Raw genomic sequence first — 22,723 nt, 5'->3', positions numbered from 1 at the left:
CATCTCACCCAGTCAGAATGCATTAAGAAATCTTATACCAAACGTTGGTTAAGATGTAAGGAAAGGAGCTATTTGCTGCTGGTTGGAGTGCAAACTAATATAGCCGTTATAGGTATCAGTTTGGAGGTTCCTCAAAGAATTAAAAATAGGACTGTCACATGCCCCTGTTATTCCACTCCTGGAGTATGTCCAGAGAACTCTATTTCCTTACATAGAGATATCTGCATGGCCATGCTCCCTGAGGCTCTATTTACTTATAGCAAGAAAATATAACAAACTTAGACATCAACACGCAAATGGATAATGAAAATTTTGTAAAAGTCGTAAAGGATATGAGGCTTTCAATGTGAGTGCAGGGAGTGAATTGGAGGGGCTCTAGGGTGGGTAACTAGGAGGAGTGGAGGGAAGAAAGGGAAAGGGGAAAGTAATGTAATTCTATTTTAGTTAAAAATAAATGAAAATACATGTCAGATGAAAATAAAATTAAATATTATACAGCTCTCAAGAAAATGTGCACTCACAAAATTTGCAAGAAAATCAGTGTGTGTGTGTGTGGAGGGGGAAGAGTCCAAGATGGCAGCAACTAGCAGGCACCATTGTACTGAGGGGCACAGGATCCAAAACTGGTGAGTAGAGGGGCAGCTGAAGCCAGAACATTGACATTGAGGCTTCCTGGGCAAGAGGGGACAACCTGGGAGCTGAGACCGTTTGGATCCAGGTCACCCGTGGACATCTCAAGGCACTGGGAGTGGCGAATACTCAATCCCCCTGCACTTCCCCTTGCCCCAACCACAAGCCTCCACGCTGTGTGACTGAGACAGCACAGGCCGGCTTCCCAGGGCTGCAGCCCCCTGGCAGTGGCTAAGCCAAGCATGAACCTTTGTGCTCAGGTACTGAGACTGCAGAGGCAGCTACCACAAGCACAGGCCTCCCTGCCTAGTGGCTAAACAGTGGACAACACTAAGCTGACAGATCACCTACACTCTCATTTGCTCCTGCGGGCCCAAATCTGAGAGTAGATAACAGGGGGAACCCGTGTGCTTTTCTATTAGGCCTGTGAGAGAATGAGTGTGCCTGTGAGAGAAGCGAGTGCTCTCAGAGCCCCAGAACCAGGGTCCCTCTACACTAGCAGCCAGACATCAGATCCCTCCCATCCACACCCCCACTATGGGAAGCATCCTTGGGACAGCGTTCTCAACATTGAAGCCCTTGCTCAATGGGTCTCCCAGTGCAGTTCAGACAAACAATTCCTAGAGCCCACGCAGATCTGAATACCAGGAGGACAGTGCTGCACACCTGTATCCACCGAGGTATTCAGGGCATCTGCTCGTGAGCATTGCGCCTGCAAAGTGCCAGCACCTGCTCCACCTCCTGCAATTAAGCTCCACCTTTCCAGGCATCTATATACAATAGCACCCTGTCCCAAAAGGCACACCTACACACACGTCTGTGCTTGCACACATGTGCCTTAGACTTTCCTCCCTAGGCTACAGCTGAAATACCAACATCCACTATCAAACCAGTGGACCTCTCTCATCTTCCTGAAGAATACTCCAGACACCAGAGACAGACAGACCCAGTCTGAAGTGCAGACTCCAGGAACAAACAGTGAAGGTTATGGATAAGCAGATGGCTAGAGGTTGACACGAGAACACATCCAAACATATCCAAAAAAAAAAAAAAAAAAAAGCAGGATACCATGGCTTCACAAGCAACCCCTGAAAATCAATGGATATGCTAATTCACTGGAAACACAGGAAAATTATCTCAAATCTATGCTTATCCAGTTATTAGAGGCACATAAGGAGAAAACAAAGCTCTCAAAGAAATGCAAGCAAATACAGCGAAACAGAGGCCTAAGTAGTGGCATATAGAAAGGAAACAAACAAAAAAAATAGAGACCATCATGGAAAGACAGGAATCCACATTCAAACAGATGAAGGAAATGGTGCAAGACATAAAAACAGATTTAGAATCAATAAAGAACACACAAACAGAAAAACCCTGGAGCTGGAGAACTTAGAGAAAAGATCAGGAACCACAAAGGGAAGCATCACCAACAGAATACAAGAGATGGAAGAGAGAATCTCGGGCACTGAAGATACACTTGCAGAAATTGGTACATCTCTCAAAGAAAAAGTAAAATCGGAAAAGTTACAAACATAAAACATCCAAAAAATTAAGGACTCTATGAAAAGAAGAAAACTAAGAATAATAGGAATAGACGAAAAAGAAGATTCTAGGCTCCAAGGTTCAAAAAATATTTTCAAGAAAATCATAGAAGAAAATTTTCACAACTTGAAGAAAGAGATGTCTATAAACATACAAGAGGCCTACATAACACCAAATAGACTAGACCAGTAAAGAAACTCCTCACATCACATAATAGTCAAACCACTAAATCTACAGAACAAAGAAAAAATATTAAAAGAAGCAAGGGAAAAAAGCCAAGTAATATATAAAGGTAGATCTATCAGAATCACACCAGACTTCTCAACAGAAACTGTGAAAGCCAGAAGGACCTGGGCAGATGTCATACAGACCTTAAGGGACCACAGATGCCAACCCAGACTACTCCACCCAGCAAAGTGTTCAATCAACATAGATGGAGAAAGCAAAATATTCCATGACAAAACTAAATTTAAACAATATCTATACAGCAATCCAGCCCCCTACAGAAGATACTAGAAGGAAAATTGTAATCCGACAAAAAGAACTATACCCAAGAAAATGTAAGATACAGACAACTTTCACAACAAAAATTAAAAGACAATAAGCAATGAATCACAGTAACACCACCAACTCCACAATGAAAGGAACATTCATTGGTGACTATTATCTATCAACATCAATGGACTCAACTCTCCAATAAAAAGACACAGACTAACAGAATGGTTGCAGAAACAGGATCCAACATTCTGCTGCATCCAAGAAACACCTCTCTGCAACAAAGATAAACGCTAACTTAAGAGTAAAGGGCTAGAAAAATGTATTTCAAGGAAATGGACTCAGACAACAAGCTGGGGTAGCTATCCTAATATCTAATAAAATAGATGTTCAACCAAAATTAATCAAAAAAGATAAGGAGGGGCATTGCATTCTCATCAAAGGAAAAATCCACCAGTAGAACATCATAATACTGAACATCTATGCCCCAAATACAAGAGGGCTTACAATTCTAAATGAAACATTGTTAAAGCTTAAATCGCACATCAATCCCAACACCTTATGAGTGATGGTCCACTCTCACCAAGGGACAGATCATCTAGACAGAAGCTAAATAGGGAAATAAAGGCACTTACAGAGTCCCTAAATCAAATGGACCTAATAAATGTCTACAGAAATTTTCATCCAAATTCAAAAGAATACACCTTCTTTTCAGAACCTCATGGAACCTTTGCCAAAATAGACCATATAGTTGTTCACAAAGCAAGCCTCAACAGGTACAAAAAGATTGAAATAATCCCTTGTACTCTATCTGACCACCATGGACTAAAGCTGGACCACAATAACAATAGAAATAGCAAAAAGCCTACACACACATGGAAACTGAACAACTCACTACTCAATGACAGCTTGGTCAGGGAAGAAATGAAAAAAGAAATTAGAGACTTCCTAAAATTCAATGAAAATAAAGGCACAACTTAACCAAACTTATAGGACACAATGAAAGCAGTGTTAAGAGGAAAGTTCATAGCACTAAGTGCCTCCAGAAAGAAGTTTGAGACATCGCATACAAGCAACTTAACCAAAAAGCCCTAGAAAAAAAGCAGACACACCCAGGGAGTAGACGATTGTAAATAAACTCAGGGCTGAAATCAATGATTTAGAAACAAAGAAAACAATTCAAAGAATCAATGAGACCAAGAACTGGTTCTTTGAGAAAAATCAACAAGATAGATAAAAAACCTTAGACAAACAACAAAAAGGAAGAAAGAAACTATCCAAATCAACAAAATCAGAAACGAAAAGAGGGACATAACGACAGACACTGAGGAAATCCAAACAATCATTCTTACTACAAAAGCCTATATGCCACAAAATTTGAAAATCTAAATGAAATGGACAATATTCTTGATAGAGTCCATTTACCAAAATTAAATCAAGATCAGTTAAATAGGTTGGATAGTCCTAACTATATCACACAAGGAAATAGAAGCAGTCATCAAAAGTCTGCCCTCCAAAAAAAAAAAAAAAAAGATCAGGGCCAGAGGGTTTCAGAGGTTTCAGCAAAAAATTCTACCAGACCTTCAAAGAAGAGCTAATTCCAACTCCCTTCAAACTATTACCCAAAATGGAAACAGAGTAACATTACCAAACTCATTCTATGAAGCCACAGTCACCTTGATACCTAAACCACACAAAGACACAACAAAAAAAGAGAACTTCAGACCTATCTGTCTTAGATGCCAAAAAAGCATTTGACAAAATCCAACACCCATTCATGTTGGAAGTCTTGGAGAGATCAGGGATACATACCCAAACATAGTAAAGACAATATACAGCAAGCCTATAGCCAACATCAAACTAAATAGAGAGAAACTTAAATCAATCCCACTGAAATCGGGAACAAGGCAAGGCTACCCACCTGTCCATATCTCTTTAACATAGTACTTAAAGGCCTAACTAGAGCAATAAGACAACTAAAGGAGATACAAGGGAATACAAATCAGTAGTCCCCCTGTATACGAAAGACAAAAGGGCTGAGAACGGGAAACAACACCCTTCACAATAGTCACTAATAACATAAGTACCTTAGTATGACTCAAACCAAGCAAGTGAAAGTCCTGTTTGAAAAAATCTTCAAGTCTCTGAAGAAGGAAATTGAAGAAGATATCAGAAGATGGAAAGTTCTCCCATGCTCAAGGATCGATAGGATTAACATAGCAAAAATGGCCATCCTGCCAAAAGCAATCTACAGATACAATGCAATTCCTATCAAAATATCAACACAATTCTTTACAGACCTTGAAAGACAATTCTCATCTTCATATGGAAAAACAAAAAAACCCAGAATTGATAAAAAACAATCCTGTACAACAACAGATTGTCTGGAGGTATCTCCATCCCTGCTCTCAAGCTGTACTACGAGCAACAGTAATAAAAACTACATGGCACTGGTGTAGAAATACAAAGGTGACTCAATAGACTCAAATAGAAGACCCAGAAATAAACCCACACAACTATAGATACTTGATTTTTGACAAAGAATCCAAAACCATTCAATGGAAAAAAGACAGCATCTTCGACAAATGGTGCTGGTGTAACTGGAGGTCTACATATAAAAAAATACAAATAGATCCACATTTATCTCCCTGCACAAAACTAAAGTCCAAGCGGATCAAAGACCTCAACATAAAACCAGATACTCTAAACCTGTTAGAAGAGCCTAGAACTCATTGGCACAGGAGACAACTTCCTGAACAACAGCACAGGCTCTAAGAGCAACAATCAATATATGGAACTTCATGAAATTGAAAAGCTTCTGTAAAGCAAAAGACACTGTCATCAGCACAAAACTACAGTCTACAGATTAGGAAAGGATCTTAACCAACCCTATATCTGACTGAGGGCTAATATCCAAAACATAAAGAACTACAGAAGTTAAACAGCAACAAATCAAGCAATACAATTAAAAAATATGGTAGAGAGCTAAACAGAAAATTCTCAATGGAGGAATATCAAGTGACAGAGAAACATTTAAAGAAATGTTCAACGTCCTTAACCATCAGAGAGATGCAATAAACAACGCTGAGATTTCATTTTACACCCATCAGAATGGCTAAGATCAAAAACTCAAGAGACAACACACACGCTGGAGAGGATGTGAAGAAAGTGGAACCCTCCTCCATTTCTGGTGGGAATGCAAACTTGTACAATGACTCTGGAAATCAATCAGGCACTTTCTCAGACAATTAAAAATAGTACTTCCTCAAGATCCAGCTATACCACTCCTAAGCATATATCCGAAGTATACAACAAGGACATTTGCTCAACCATGTTTGTAGCAGCTTTATTCCTAATAGCCAGAATCTGAAAACAACCCAGATGTCCCTCAACTGAGGAATGGATACAGAAACTGTGGTACATCTATACAATGGAATACTACTTAGCAATTATAAACAAGGAAATTATGAAATTTGCAGGCAAATGGTGGGAGCTAGAAAAGATCATCCTGAGTGAGGTATCCCAGAAGCAGAAAGACACACAGGGTATAGACTCACTTATAAGTAGATATTAATCATATAATATAGGATAAACATACTAAAATCTGTACACCTAAAGAAGCTAAACAAGGACGACCTGGGTAAGATGATCAATCTTCATTCAGAAAGGCAAATGGGATGGATATCAGAAGAAAATAAGGAACAAGACAAGAGCCTACCACAGAGGGCCACTGAAAGACTCTACCCAGCAGAGTATCAAAGCAGATGCTGAGAATCACAGCCAAACTTTGGGTAGAGTGCAGGAAATCATATGAAAGAAGGGGAAGATAGAAAAACCTGGAAGGGTCAGGAGCTCCACAAGGAGAGCAACAGAACCAAAATTATCTGGGCCCAGGGGTCTTTTCTGAGACTGATACTCCAACCAAGGACCATGCATGGAGATAACCTAGAACCCCTGCACAGATGTAGCCCATAGCAGCTCAGCCTCCAAGTGGGTACCCTATTAATGGGAACAGGGACTGTCTCTGACATGAACTAGGTGGCTGGTTCTTTGATCACCTCCTCCTGAGTGGGGAGCAGCCTACCAGGCCACAGAGGAAGACAATGCAGACAGTCCTAATGAGACCTGATAGGCAAGGGTCAGAGGGAAGGGGAGGAGGTCCTCCCCAATCAGTGGACTGGGCGAGGGACACGGGAGGAGATGAGGGAGGAAGGGTGGGAAGAGGGAGGGAGCTATAACTAAGATACAAAGTAAATAAATTGTAATTACTAAAAAATTAATAAAAGAAAAAAAATTCTCAGTGGACTTAGAATGTATAATACAGAATGAAGTCACCCAAATTCGGAAAAAAAGAAATGCATGCTCCCTCGTACGCCGCCTATAGTGGAAACACCTGTCCCTGTGAGTACAGGTTGACATTCAACAAGAAGATACAGCATAATATCGGATAATGAGGAAGGATTAAATGCACATAAAAATAGATGAGCCATGAAAGAGGATACAAAGATAACAGTTTTTGTAGTTTCAAATCTGTCATTTTTTTTAAATACTGTGTAAGTCCACAACAACGTAATTGATAGAGTTTAAAGGCATAAGTAACGTTCCACAGCTTCAGAATGGAGGTTCAAATTATACAGTTGACTATGATGGACAGAGGTTAGAAGTGAGAAAATTTTGTTTAATTTGCTACCTTAATCTAGAATTTTTAGGTATATAATATGTAAATGAATTGGAATTTTAAGGTAAACAACTAATAAACAAGTATGTCTTTATTTAAAAAAGTAAATATATACATATAAACCAATCATAAGAAAGCTAAGTAAAAAATTGTGAAATCAATGAAGTTGGGAAGACTAAATGTGCATAAACACAAATGTATCATATAAACATAAGACAAATTTGAATTTGAATTCTCCTAAGTAGTAACAGAAAAGAAGTTGTATATTTTTGTCTCCTTGTATCTGATCATTTAAGCTACTTATTATATCCATTGGTTCATAAACACACACAAGAAAAATGTTAAGATTGATGAGAAATAAAACTCTCAAGTCCTACTAGATATAATTTAGTCCAAGCTCTCTCAAGTTTTTGTCATACCACCTGTTATGGGTTTTATTGCTCTTTGCTGGTTTAAGTCTTCATGAACGGGCATAAGATCACAAATATGCCCCAAACACAGTAATATTCTGATCACTAGAATTAACTCAATCTTAGAAATAACAAGTTTTTCAAAATATTGTTCTCATACTTCACGCCAGTTTGCTGTGGCTTTGCACAATATGCTCATGAAATAAAACAGCCAGTTCTTAATTAAAAACAAAGTGAAATTACACGAGGACTCAGTGCAAGGTGCACTTGAGGTAAGACGAGACTCGGTCTCCTTCATGCACATCAGAGGTAATGTACCCCAAGAAGCTGCCTGTTGTAGTCATGCAGCCTTTTAGCAAAAAAAAAAAAAAAAAAGCCTGAGGAGAAACTGTGTTTTTAAAGCATTACATCTTATTATTCCTTAAAGAAACTCAAATCCATCACATGTCCTGCTCTCACCCGGGTAACATCGTTTACAGAGAACGACTAGAGTCCATCTTTCCCTCTTCAGATACAGGTCTGGGCCAGAAGCAGCTCGGCCTATCATAGAAGCCTTTCTTTTACAGTTACTGAGTGAACAACACTTGAAGCCAGAAATGTTTCCATACTGAGTGATACTGCTATTTCTAAGCCATCACTAGCCCACAGAGCTTACTTATGAAGAGAATGAAATCCTCTCACAAAGGGGCAAATGGTTGGGGGGAAATGAACATCGGAAACAACCTGAGAAATAGCAGTAGCAAATGTAATGCCAAGTGTGATACCTATGTTCCCAGAGCAGCGTGAGGCCATTACACAAACAGGCTGTATCCCCAAGGAAAGGGTGTGGTCTGCTAGTTTAGCAAGATGAAAGGAGAACGATATGCACAATAGGAAAAGGTTCTTCTTAAAAGCAAAGGTGTGTGTATGTGCACAGAGCATGTGTATATTAAATAAATCAGACCAAATTTACAGCTATCTTCGGGAAAGGGGTAATGGATCATTTCCACCTTAAAATTAGTTCATGTATGCATTTGTTGTAGCTATCCAGCATTAGTACTCAGCATGTCGGCAGATGCGCAGAACTTGCCCGTGTTGGCTGACATGGTAAAACACTTGTTCTAGGTGGGTGTGTCTGTTCACTGAGTGCTGCTCTGTGGGCCCGAGGCCCATCTCTGTGCTTGGATGACACCTATGCCAGCAAGTTCTCTGTCCTTACTGGGTTTTACTTCTTCCTCTGTTCCAGTCCTGGTATGTATTTTCCTTCTCTGCTTTTCTTTTTCAAATATCATACCCACTTCTCTTCTTACTACATAACCAACTACAATCTCTATCCAACTATAACGTCCATGGAAGTCCCAAAACTTTTTCTTCTGCCATATTTTGGATATGGGGGTACTGTCTGTGATTATGCTGGCTCTATCTTATATCCTATCATTCTGAACATTTCTACATGAGAACCAAACACTGAATCATGAACAAAATGCATGTGAACTGCTGTAAAGCATGGCTAATGGCACATGTTACATGCTATCTCATACAGCAATGCTCCTATGGACCATCCCATAAACACGATCAGGTAAGGTCTGCTGGATAGAGAACTTGCCTCACAAGACTAATCAAACATCCCATGAAAATACGGGATTGGCTTTGAAGGTAGGGTGGGTGTGCGTGTGTGTAAAACTACAATCCATTTTCACTTGAGGAAAAGGAGAAAAGTAATATTAGCAGTAAAGAAAACCTTTCAACCATGTCTAGTTACTATTTTTATATCAGAGATTTTTATTTTAAATCTGGGTCAATAACTGGGTTACAGGATTAGGAAGCCTTTGACAGTTGGCAAAAAAAAAATAAAAAGACAATATTTATTTTTCTAAGGTGAGGGCCCATTTACTCTTCATCAGGTTCTTAACGGTCGCCCATTTAAAACTAAAAACTATCCCCAAAGCTTTACAAAATAAATACATAAAAATTGTTAAGTGTGTAACACTTTACATACTTCCATATTTTATGTTTTTCATTTAAGCATTTTTTTTTGCATTTGCAAAACACAGGAAAAACTAAATGGCCACCTATTGTGGGCTTCCTAAATTATAATAGATCATGAGAAGAAAATATTCTACAGCCATGAAAGAATTTTGACATTTTTTAATCAATGAAACCTAAGTTTCTAAATCTAATGAGAGAAACAAAAAATGAAAGTGGTGAACAATATGTATAATAAAATTTGTGTCAAAAACCAAAAAGCCAATACACATATTTATTTCTAGATATACTGGTACTCGCTAGGCATGGTGGCTCACCTCTATAAGACTAGCACTCAGCTGACTGAAACAGAGCTTCTGTATGTGACAGGATGTGTCTCCTAGTAAAGAAAAATTAGCTAAGCCCTAGGGCGGTCTTTGAACCACAAAAGTAAAGACACCAAGACCTTTTAAACTTTCAACACTTAGGCCTTGGCTGTGCAGGCTCTAAACTCTCTCACCTGAGTTAACCCGTCCATCCTGCCTCACCCAGCCACCCGGCCACAAACACGTGTATCTTCCTCCATATCTCCTGGTGAAAAAGCTTTTTCTTTCCCCTTCCCAGAGTTTCTTTCTCCCTACCAGGAAGTCCTGCCTTCCACTGTGCCCAGCTGATTGGCCAATCAGCTCTTTATTGACAGCTGCTACATTCACACAGGACATTCCTCCACAAATTTCTAGGAGTTTGAGGCCCACCTCAGTTACATGGCAAGTACCAGGTCAGCCAGGGATGTTGGCAAGATTCAGTCTCAAATCTAAAACCAAAACAAGTCAACATAAATAAATAAATAAATAAATAAATAAATAAATAAATAAATGTCCTCAAAGCATGCTGGCACTCACAGTTTACCTATGTCTCAGTTCCAGCGCCACCTTTCTGTATTCAGCACTCTTCACTTAGGGTTGAGAGTCTGGAAATAACATTTCTTAGCCTCTCCTGTTGAACCCTGTCTTTAGGAGATACAAGCAGGGGATCAAAGCAGGCAGAGGTCTCTGGCTCCAAAAGAGATGCAGCTGACAACTCCGGACACAGCAACAGGTGTGTACGAGCGTGCACGCGTGCCTGGTGTTCACATGTGTGAGGATGAGTGTAGAGGGAAGAGGTCGGCATTGGGATTTTCCTCCACATATTTTTTCAATAGGGGCTCCGGCTGAGCCTGCAGTTCTCTAATTGACGACACCCGGCTAACCACCGACTTAAGCACTGGGACAGAGGCGGGCTCTGCTAAACGCAGCTATTTTTTAAATTTATTTATTTTTATTAATTATAGTTTATTCACTTTGCATCCCCCCCGTATCTCCCTCCCTCCTCCCCTCCTAATCCTACCCTCCCTCTTCCCCACCCATGTCCCTCTCCCAGTCCACTGATAAAGGAGGTTCTTCTCCCCTTCCCTCTGATCGTAGTGTATCGGGTATCATCAGAAATGGCTGCATTTTCTTCTTCTGTGGCCTGGTAAAGCTGCTCTCCCCTCAGGGGGAGGTGATCAAAGAGCAGGCCAATTAGTTCATGTCAGAGACAGACCCTGTCCCCATTACTATGGAGGCCACTTGGATACTGAACTGCTATGGGCTATCTCTGTGTAAGGAGTTCCAGGCCATCTCCATGAGTGGTATGGAAACAGCCCAGATGAGGAATGGATACAGAAATTGTAGTACATCTACACAACGGAATATTACTCAGCAATTAAAAACAAGGAAATCATGAAATTTGCAGGTAAATGGTGGGAACTGGAAAAGATCATCCTGAGTGAGGTAGCCCAGGAGCAGAAAGACACACAGGGTATAGACTCACTCATAAGTGGATATTAGACATATAATATAGGATAAACATACTAAAATCTGTACACCTAAGGAAGCTAATCAGAAAGGAGGACTCTGCCTAAGATGTTCAATCCCCATTCAGAAAGGCAAAGAGGATGGACATTGGAAAGGGAGAAGACAGGGAACAGGATAGGAGCCTACCACAGAGGGCCTCTGAAAGGCTCTACCCTGCAGGGTATTGAGGCAGATACTGACTCATAGCCAAACTTTGGGCAGAGTGCAGGGAATCTTATGAAAGAAGTGGGAGAGGACAGAGGCTCCACAAGGACAGCGACAGATCCTAAAATTCTGGGCCCAGGGGTCCTTTCTAAATGCAGCTTTTGATGAGACTGGAAAGGAGCGTATGGAGTCAAGCCCTCATGCAGGTCACAAACACCTACCAGCCATTCTGTCTCCTCAGCCCGGCCAGCAACACCTCTGGCCTTGGCACCATTGCACCTTTTTAACACACTGAAGCCCCTTCAAGAACATCTCCACGAGTGCACCAATAGTCTCAAGCTCACGGGCCCTAAACCTTTTTATGTTTTCCTAAAGTCTTTCATACTTTTTGAATATGAACCAATTTTTAAAAATTTAACATAAAGGATAAAAGCAGTCCCTGAGTGAATATCAGGTGTATCCAATTCGTTCTCAAATAAAATCCCTGAGACTTCTAATCTAGATAGAATGTGCTGCCCCACTAATTTTCTCAGGTATTTAATAAATACGTCCACATGTCAAACGAAGTGAAAAGAAATACACCTAAAGTAAAAATGCTTAAATATTGAAACAAAAGAAATTTAATAGAAGGAAAATTTGACTGTGCTTAGGGGTGAATAATCTAAACCATTCTGTTCTAGTCACGTATGGCTCCCGAATTTAAATTAAGTTGGCAGAGCATTTCCCAGGTGTCCCTGCCACATCTCAGGCCTCCACAGTGACATGTGACTGCGGGGAGCCTACCGCACAGTCCAGACGAATGAGTTAATGGCCTTCCATAAGCTGCCCCAGTGCAGCTCCACCTTGCTTAGAAAGAAGACATATACATGCACACATATGCATGAGTTTATGTATTATTTATGTATACACACACACATATCTTCTTTTCAACGGGGGAAACTCATCAATGTTTCTTCATTGTTTTTGTTTGGGGTTCTATTCTAAACATCATTGGAGGTTATAAAAAGAAAGAATTTCAAATAAAACCCAAAATATTCAGTATTCTGTGTAAGAAAAACAGTATTTCTAAGTTACAAATTATATTTCAACAAGAAGTTCAGGATGTCTGGGAGGAATTGTAACAGACAATACAGAAAACTGCAGGGCTTCAACAAGTCAGAAGGCAAAGTGCAGCCTCAGGAGAAGAGCTGGTGGGAATTCTCTGTGGCAAAAGGAAAAAAACAAAAACCACAACCAGTATCAGTTGTTTCTAACCAATATTCCTGTCCACAAAAACCTTAGTCATTTTAGTTATTTCCTGACTTTCAGTAAGAAACTCTTACATCCAAAAGCAATGAGTTAATGGAGCTTAGAAACTCTGCAGGGAACCAAACTGTGGGCACTGAGAAGGGATGAGCTGCTGTAGCAGAATGGGTTGGAATACTCAACAGGAACAAGAAAACGCTGCACAAGCAGCAGCCAACGCACCTCCACTAAAGTTCATGGTGACAGGGGAGACTTGGAGCCTACAATATGAGAGCTTAGGGCTCAAATACCAGATTACTATAGGTCATCAAGTGATAGACAATGACATATCCATGTACACATGAGATTATATTTAACTATTGTGTCCACAAAAGCAGGAAAAAAACACGGAAACTACAAAAATAATAGAAACAATGTAAAAAGAACAGCTCAGAGAACAGTCATACACAGCTGGTTACAGTCCTTCTCCAGTGAGCACCCTCTAAGTTTGTGTGTGTTGTAGGCAGGGCAGAGCTCTGAAACACTAATCAGGCATTTCTCTCCTCTCCGTCCTGTCTACAGTCAAGGTTCAAGGTAACATGGACACCCAAGTACAGAGCTACTGATGCTATTCTCTTACTGTAAGCTCCATGGGCTCACTCGTCAAGAAGCTAATGGGAAAACTTCCTTCCTGTGTGGGTCCCTGCAGGCTGCAATAACACCTTAGACAGACAGCCCTGAGAAAGCTTTCCTAGTAAGTGGTGCCATCTAAAGTACATGACGAGAAGGATTTAGGAGAAGGATTAATCACTGAGCATTGTCCAGAAGAGCCTTGTAACACAGCAAACACAAGCAATAGATATTACAGACACTTACAATGTAAGGGAATAGAAAGAGAGTTATTGAAATATAACCAACTGAAATTATCAAGAACCTTAGCATGTGTTCAGAAAAGTAGTATCACACACTCCAAGCTGCCATTTCTAAATTCAGAACACTCAAGAAAATGCATTTTCTACTGTTTTTAAACAATCATAAAGGGATACAAACAATGATATAATGTAGATAATCTACAACTAGGGATAAAATCTCCTTTGATATGACCCCCTCCTTCTCCTCTCTGCTGCTGTATTCCATTGTGCAGAGTGCTAGGCATCAAAACAATTTCTCTTAAGTATATCACATGCTTTGACCACATCTTCCTCCCCATCCTACAACCTAGTCTATTTCCTTACCCAGGCTCCCCTCTGCTTTAATGGTGTGTGTGTGTGTGTGTGTGTGTGTGTGTGTGTGTGTGTGTACACTCTTCTATATCCTACATGAAGTCTAGGATCTGCAAATGAAAGAAAACATATTTACCTTTTTCAGTCTGGCTTATTTTACTCAGTATGATCTCAAGCTGTATCCATTTTCCCAGAAAATAACAGGATTATATCCTTCTTTATGGCTGAATAAAACTTCACTGCACACATTGCCATGTTCTCTTTATCCTTCCATTTACGGATGCCGAAATGACTTGGCTATTACAAATGGTGCTGCAGTAGACGGGGAGGTACAAGTGCCTGCGCGGTGCGCTGACTTAGAGCTCTACAGGCACAGATGCAGTAGGGTCCAGCGAACCACACGCTAGCTCTGTATTTAGCTCTGAGGGACACTTCCATAGTGATTTCCACAGTGACTGGACTAATTTGCATTCCAATTAGTAGTGTGTCGGGGTTCCGGATTACCCACATACTCGCTAGAATTTTAAATTTGTCTTTAGCCACTCTAGGGTGACATAGCATTTCTGGGTAGTTCTAACATGATTACTAAGCATGTAACAGTTTTTCTTATGATATTAGCCATCTGTGATTCATCCTCTGAGATATTTGTCTCATTAGCTTGTTTATTAGTTGAGGTGTTTGGGGAATCTTTTGGTGTTGCAGTTTTCGAGGTCTTCACATACTCTGGATATTAAACCTCTGTTACACGTACAGCCAGTAAATTTCTCTCCTGTTTGCAGGATATCTTTTCACTTGAATGTTTACTATACAGCAGCTCTTTCATTTCAGGTGATCCCATTTGACAGTTCTTGGGTGTTATTTTCTGAATTCTGGAGTTTTACAGAACACTTTTATCTATCCTCTGACTCAGACTGTTTTTCTGATACTTGCATGCAACAGCATTGAACTCTCAGATTAAGGTCTTGGTACACATGCAGCTGAGTTTTGCAGGGTACAGGGAAGTTAGTTTCATGTCCCTGTGTATGGATTCAAATTTATCAGCACCATTTTTGGAAAGGTTTCCTGTTCTTCAATGTATGTTTTTTTTACATGATGATCAAATGAGAGTGACTGTACCTTTAGGGATTTAATTTTTGGGTGCTGTATTTCATAGATCTACCTATCTATGGTGCCAGGACCATGGTATTTTTGTTATCACAGACCTATAATATAACTTGAAATTGTGTGCTTTAATATCTCCAGCACTGTTTTTTGGTTTGTTTGTTTGGTTTTTGTTCTCAAGATTGTTCTCACAATCTAGGGTTTTATATGCTCTCCTATGAATTTTAGCATTCCTTCTTTTTTCTGTGAAGGACTTTGTTATATTTTGATGGAGACTGCTTTGCTTCTGAAGATCATCGTTGGTAAGACAGCCATTTTCAATATACTGAGACTGAGAATCCATGAACATGGGAGGTCTTCTAATCTTTTGGTGTCTTTGATTTCCTTACTTGGTATTTGTGGTGGTTTGAATTAGAATGGCCACCACAGGGTCATAGTGCTGTGTGTTAATGTATTCATTTGTTTGAGAGCAAAGGGATCACTAATAAGCTATCCCTCACTGGAAGCAATATCAGCAATGAGTTTCCTGCACACACAAGTGTAGACCAGTGACTCTGGAAATAACAGACAATTTGAATTCTAGTTCCATACTCACTAACCTGTGTGACCCCAAGTTAATTATGTTCCCATTAAAAAATAGCAAAAATGTGATGTGTCTTACAAATTTCTCATAATAACTCGAAATGATAAATTAATACACCTTGGTGCATGGTACTCCCACTAAGTAAGAGAACTGAGCATCCACACATCCTTCCAGAGTTCTATTGCACAGAAGATCAGGCTGAGAGCTGGAAGGGGGAGGAGGCGCAGCACTCGGGAGGCTGAGGCAGGTGGGATGCCACGCAGGAGGTCAGCCTGTTTCTAACAATAACAGTGAACCACGACAGTGAAGGAAGAGAGCACGCCCACTGCTTAAAATAAGATTATCAAAAATGTTTCAGAAAAATCAACTCTTATTCATGTAAAAAAAACAAAACAAACAAATCCACATTATAAGAATTGTAAACAATGTTAACATAGCATACTGTCAGAAATACAAGCAAGAATGAGGATTAATGTGTGTGTGCATCCATGTATGTGTCCGTGCGTGTGTGGACACAAGCTGCCACATTTGTGTGGCACTCAGAGGACAACTTATAGGGAGCCTCTTCTCTTCCACAATTGTGTCCTAGGGATCAAACTCAGATCATCAGGCATGTTGACAAGAAGTTACCCAAAGAGCCATCTCACTGGCCCTCATTCAGCTTTACTTGAGACAAGAGGCTGGGATGATTGGCCAGTGAGCACCAGGGATCTATTTGCCTGTCTTCACCACCATTGGAAACAGAAATGGACACCCACACCACCATCAGATTTTGGTGTATGTTCTGGAGTTTAAACTAACTGGGCCATCTCCTCAGACCTAGTGAAAGCTTCTAAAGCAAATTTGCTTTCTTGATTATTATTGCCATGTTAAGCTAACTTTCTAAGGGAATAAATGGTTAGAAGTTACTAGGATGTTATTGGTTGAGTTACACACAAAAAAAGGCATCTAGTGATGCTAAAAGTACTTACATAAAAATCTACAAAGATTATATTATGCAAAATGATAACCAAGCACTTACTACATAACAACTATATAAACCACCATTCCAATATATTTGCATTCATTTATATAGCAAATTTAATGCAGAAAATATATAAAACATACCTCTGATAAAAATGTTTGGGCCGATTTCTGAGCTCCTACATGGAGCAGATATTCATATACGTAGAGTGCTAACCTGAAAAAGACAAAACATTCACTGAGAGGCTATTTTAAGATCTACTTTGTACACATCATTCTACATTAAAGATACTTACACACTAACAGTGATAGAAAATAAACCTTTGCCCACAACCTTTCAATAAGAATGTCTATGTTCAGAAAGAAATTTAATTATACAAGGTATTCTATTTTTAAAAAAAATTACACATATATTGTTTTCTTCAATCATCTCAATGTCCAAATATTCTCTTTGTTATACTTAATATAATAAATAGTTTAAAACCAAAATTTAATAATTCCTAAATTCCATTTTAAGGTAAAACTTTCTTTCATAAATAAAATATGTGAATTGATTGGATTTTATTACCTTCAACCTTTTTGGTGAAGTGTATTGTTAACCCACCTAAGTATATACCCAGCTCAAAACTTGTGTTTTGAATCAATTTTAACACTTGTTTAGAAGCTTCTACCTTCATCTTTAGATTTGATTATTAGACCAATCAATATTTTAGTTTACAAGGTATTCATATGTATTGCTAATCACAGCATTATGCAAACTTCAAAGTTAATATATTAATCTTTTAGGGACTTACAGCTTAAAGGCTAACACAAAATTACATATAAATTTATTATTCAAATACAGAATGTTGAGTGTGTTCTATACATTTATACTATCTCCTTATCTTGTGGCTTCAGAACTTTTAAACTGGCTCAATTTCAGTTGAGCTGTTAAAATACCATTCACAAACCCAATGAATCGAAGGCAGTATTTTAATGATATCTTGGGCAGATGCCCAGATATCTCACAACAGTTCAGCTTTCACTGCAGTATATTTACCAATACTGAACCAGGTTTACCATAAACAATGCAATGTAACAATAACCACAATTCTGTATGGCTACACCACTTTTCTTGCCAAGGGAATTTTGATCATTAAAGACTCTGGCATTTGCAAAAGTGATAATGCTCTTCATTCCCATGAAGACATGCCAAGCATCAGTCGCAAAAAAAAAAAGAAATCTTATGAAAGTGAAGTTGTTCTGTCCATTTAACTACTTCTCCACTTCAAAATCAACAAGTATTTTTCTGAGAACCATAAGCACCACCGAGAAAGCATTCACAAAATTGCTCACAGATGAATGCGTGTCAGTGGCAGTGAGTACATAGTGCAATTGAGAACGTAATACGCTCTCAGGCCACTGCCTAGTGCTCTTCCTAGCTAGCATGCATGGCGGATGGAGCAGCTTCTTTCGGAAGCCATATTCACATGCAAGGCGGCTCACCCAGAGCACACCCCAGGGAATACAGGAATTGCAATGTGCCTGCAGTTTAAGCAAACATTCCTACTAGTGCCCCTGAACACCCACTGAACACACATCTCCTGTGTGCCCTGCCATGAGCCACACCCATGTGATGCACTGACTATGGCAGGGAATTTCGCTTTGAAAGGGGAATATTTTTCTGGATATATGTGAAGCCTCAAATCTGTCCGCTTGTGGCCAGATGCCTGACTGATACATGAGAAGAAATGCAGTTTCCTGAAGTTTCTTGTGGCTTACAATGCCCTGGGTATAAAGCCCACCAGGCAAGAGACAGGGCCAAGGGAAAGGCTGTTTTACCACTTGTGAGAAATGTGAAGGAGCCCAAATGAAGCAGAGGTGCATGATGGGCTTGTGGGGAACAGACACCGTGAGAACAAAGCACAACTCTTTCCCCATCATTTGTACTGACTGTGTCCAAAGTGAAATTCACCTTGTGCATCTGCTTTTATGGATCTTGTGTTCACATTAAAAATAATTAAAAAATGAAAAAGTTTCTTTGAGTCTCTTTCCTCAGTCCTTCAAGTGGAAGAATACTTTGCTTCTGCTATCCACAGAGGAATTCTGTTATAATTCTGGCTCGGGGACCTGTGCTCCCTGCTCTTTTGAAGCCCACACGAGTAGCAGGAGCTTTCAGCGTTAGATACAGACACTCTGTACTTCCCAATAGCTCCCCCAAATAACAGCACTGAAAACACTAAAATAAGAATATCTAAGAGATCTTGTCTCAGGGCTATCGCTGCTGTGATGAAACACCATGATCAAAGCAACTTGGGGAGGGAAGGGTTTGTTTGTTTTACACTTCCACATCACTATTCAGCATTGAAGGAAGTCGGGACAGGAGCTCAAGTAGGGCAGGAAACCAGAGGCAGGACCTGATTCAAGGGCCATGAAGAGTACCAATTACTGGCCTGCTCCTTATGGCTTGTTCAGCCTGCTGTCTTACAGAACTCAGGCCACCAGCCCTACGACAGTGCCACCCACACAGGGCTGGGCCTTCGCCCATCAATCACTAATTAAGCCACTTTCTAAGTTGCCCTCCTTTCCTCAGACTCTAGCCTGTGTCAAACTTACATAAAACCAGCCAGTACAGTTCTGGCAGACAGATTCTGCAATAAAAGATACGTCTGAAGACTACTATTTCAAGATATAGAGAATGACATTTCTCCATCTGTCCAGGTAAGTCACAACATAGCAAGATCACCAAACATACCAGAGCAACAAGAAGATCCAGCTTGACCAAACAGGATAATTTTAAGAATACTAAATTTACTAATATTTGAAAGGTATAAGCTTTGAACTAACATTTTTGTTTTCTTTTTATGGTATTTCAGAAATTTAAGTACTTTTCATAATATATAAACTGAGTGTTTAAGTTAATGACTTAAATATAATTTAAATATATAAAAACAACAGTTTTGTAGTAAAAGGCCACTGCAATAAGTAGATGTAACTCTTTCTCTTGACACTACTCTGATGAATGAAAAATCCTATCAAGGATTCATGGTTAAATATTAAAAATTTAATATTTTTAAATTATCCTTCATTTTATTTTAATTCAGTGATGACAAATTATTCTGTTTCCATTTTGCTGCCTTCTTTTATTTAGCAAGAAAAATCATTCAAATAAACAAAGCCTGAAATTTAAATAATTGTTATTTATAATTTTAAAACTATTTGGGTTATATATTCATAATTAGGTAGAGACCATATAGAATTATAGCTCTAGAAAAAAAAGTGACCCCTATCTCCTACAATAAACTACCATGACCATAGTGACTGAGTTTATTTACTTCCAGTACCTTAATGCATCCTACACTCTGCCCAAAGTTTAGCTATGAGTCTCAGCCTCTGCTTCAATACCTAAATCAGTAGTCTTTCAGAGGCCCTCTGGTAGGATCCTGTCCTGTTCCCTGTCTTCTCCTGCTTCCGATGCCTATCACATTTCTCCTTCTGAATAAGGAATGAGCATCTTCCCTAGAGTCTTCCTTGTTATTTAGCTTCTTTGGAGTACAGATTTTAATATGTTTACCTTATATTATATGTCTAATATCTACTTATGAGTAAGTATATACCATGTGTGTCTTTCTGCTTCTGGGTTACCTCACGGGGAGATAGAAAGATCTGGAGGGAACAGGAACTCCAAATGGAGACCAACAGAGACAAAAATAACTGAGCCTCAGGGGTCCTGAAGAGAATGATACCCCAACCAAGGACCTAAAACCCTGATTCAGCTGTAGCCAATAGACTCAGTATCCAAGTGGGGTCCACAGTAAGGAGAGCAGTGGCTTTCTCTGGCATGAACTCAGCAGCAGGCTCTCTGATCACTTCCCCCTGGGGGGTGCAGCCTTGTCAGGCCACAGAGGAAGACAATGCAACCAGTGCTGATGAGCCCTGAAAGGCTAGGATCAGATGGACAAGGAGAACCTTTCCTATCAGTAGACTGGGGGAGAGGCATGGGAGGAGATGAGGGAGGGAGGTTGGGCATGGGAGGAGATAAGGGAGGGAGGGTAGGATTAGGAGGAGACCAGGGAGGAGGACACAGCCTGGATACAAATTGAATAAATTGTAAAAACTGATAATAATAAAAAAAGCTTCTGTAAAGCAAAAGAGACTGTCCTCAGAACAAAACGACTGCCTACAGACTGGGAAAGGATCTTCACCAATCCTATATCTGACAGAGGGCTGATATCCAAAACATATAAAGAACTAAAGAAGTTAAACAGCAACAAATCAAGTAATCCAATTTAAAAATGGGGAACAGAGCTAAACAGAGAATTCTCAATAGAGAAATAGCGAATGGCAGAGAAACAAAGAAATGTTCAACGTCCTTAATCATCAGGAAATACAAATCAAAACAACCCTGAGATTTTACCTTACACACATCCAAACAGCTAACATCAAAAACTCAAGTGATACCACATGCTGGAGAGGATGTGGAGAAAGGGGAACCCTCCTCCATTGCTGGTGGGAATGTAAACTTATACAACCACTTTGGAAATCAATCTGACAACTAGGAACAGTGAGTGCTTCCTCAAGATCCAGCCATACCATTCGTAGGCATATATTCAAAAGATGCTCAAGTACACAACAAGGACATCTGCTCAACCATGTTTGTAGTAGCTTTATTTCTAATAGCCAGGAGATGGAAACAATCCGGATGGTATCTGGAAACAACCCTCAGTTGAGGAATAGATACAGAAATTGTGGTACATCTACACAATGGAATATTACTCAGCAATTAAAAACAAGGAAATCATGAAATTTGCAGGTAAATGGTGGGAACTGGAAAAGATCATCCTGAGTGAGGTATCCCAGAAGCAGAAAGACACACATGGTATATACTCACTCATAAGTGGATACTAGACATATAATATAGGATAAACATACTAAAATCTGTACACCTAAGGAAGCTAATCAGGAAGGAGGACTCTGGCTAAGATGTTCAATCCCCATTCAGAATGGCAAAGAGGATGGACATTGGAGGAGAGAGAAAACAGGGAACAGGACAAGAGCCTACCACAAAGGGCCTCTGAAAGGCTCTACCCTGCAGGGTATCGAGGCAGATGCTGAGACTCATAGCCAAACTTTGGGCAGAGTGCAGGGATCTTATGAAAGAAGTCGGAGATAGTAAGACCTGGAGAGGACAGGAGCTCCACAAGGAGAACAACAGATCCAAAAAGTCTGGGCACAGGTGTTTTTTCTGAGACTGATACTCTAGCCAAGGACCACTCATGAAGATGGCCTGGAACCCCTGCACTGAGGTAGCCTATGGCAGTTCAGTATCCAAGTGGCCCCCATAGTAATGGGGACAGGGACTGTCTCTGACATGAACTGATTGGCCTGCTCTTTGATCACAAACCCCTGAGGGGAAGAAGACAATGCAGCCACTTCTGATGAGACCTGATAGACTAGGATCAGAGGGAAGGGGAGGAGGACCTCCCTATCAGTGGACTGGGAGAGGGACATGGGTGGGGAACAGGGAGGGTGGGGAGGAGGGAGGGAAGTACAGGAGGGATACAAAGTGAATAAATTGTAATTAATAAAAATAAAAATAATTAAATAATTAAAAATAGACTTCTATCACTGCTTAACCCCCCCAAAAAAGAGTAGGTATCCAGCAAATACTTATTAATTGATTGATTGATTAATTAATCGCTTCTTTTAGATCAGGCATATATAAGGCACTTAGGGAATCACTGGTTTTGTCCTCTCAAGGCATTCAAGGGCAGAAATGTAGGATTTTCACTTAGGTGCCAATTTTATCATAGCATCTCCTCGGAACACTTACAATTGTGTCTTTTTGCTATGCACACTGGTCACAGGACATAAGGAAATCAAGTGGTACAGACAACAAAAATATCCACCCT

The 22,723-nt window shown here is 39.9% G+C and overlaps 1 protein-coding gene across 9 annotated transcripts in view; it reads right to left on the bottom strand.

Annotated features, from left to right (window-relative positions):
• Nucleotides 1-22,723, bottom strand: part of Ssbp2 (single stranded DNA binding protein 2) — a 281,368-nt gene that overhangs the window by 170,824 nt on the left and 87,821 nt on the right. For all 9 annotated transcript variants that reach the window (XM_060377758.1, XM_060377754.1, XM_060377756.1 and 6 more), the window contains one exon: nt 16,977-17,049. In XM_060377758.1, the coding sequence (XP_060233741.1) occupies nt 16,977-17,049 (73 nt within the window). The remainder of the gene's footprint in view (nt 1-16,976; nt 17,050-22,723) is intronic.

The sequence above is a fragment of the Meriones unguiculatus genome, chromosome 2 (genome assembly GCF_030254825.1).
Source record: "Meriones unguiculatus strain TT.TT164.6M chromosome 2, Bangor_MerUng_6.1, whole genome shotgun sequence".
Taxonomy (NCBI): Eukaryota; Metazoa; Chordata; class Mammalia; order Rodentia; family Muridae; genus Meriones; species Meriones unguiculatus.
Note: the sequence above shows the minus strand (reverse complement) of the source record. Positions and strands in the feature narration are given on the sequence as shown.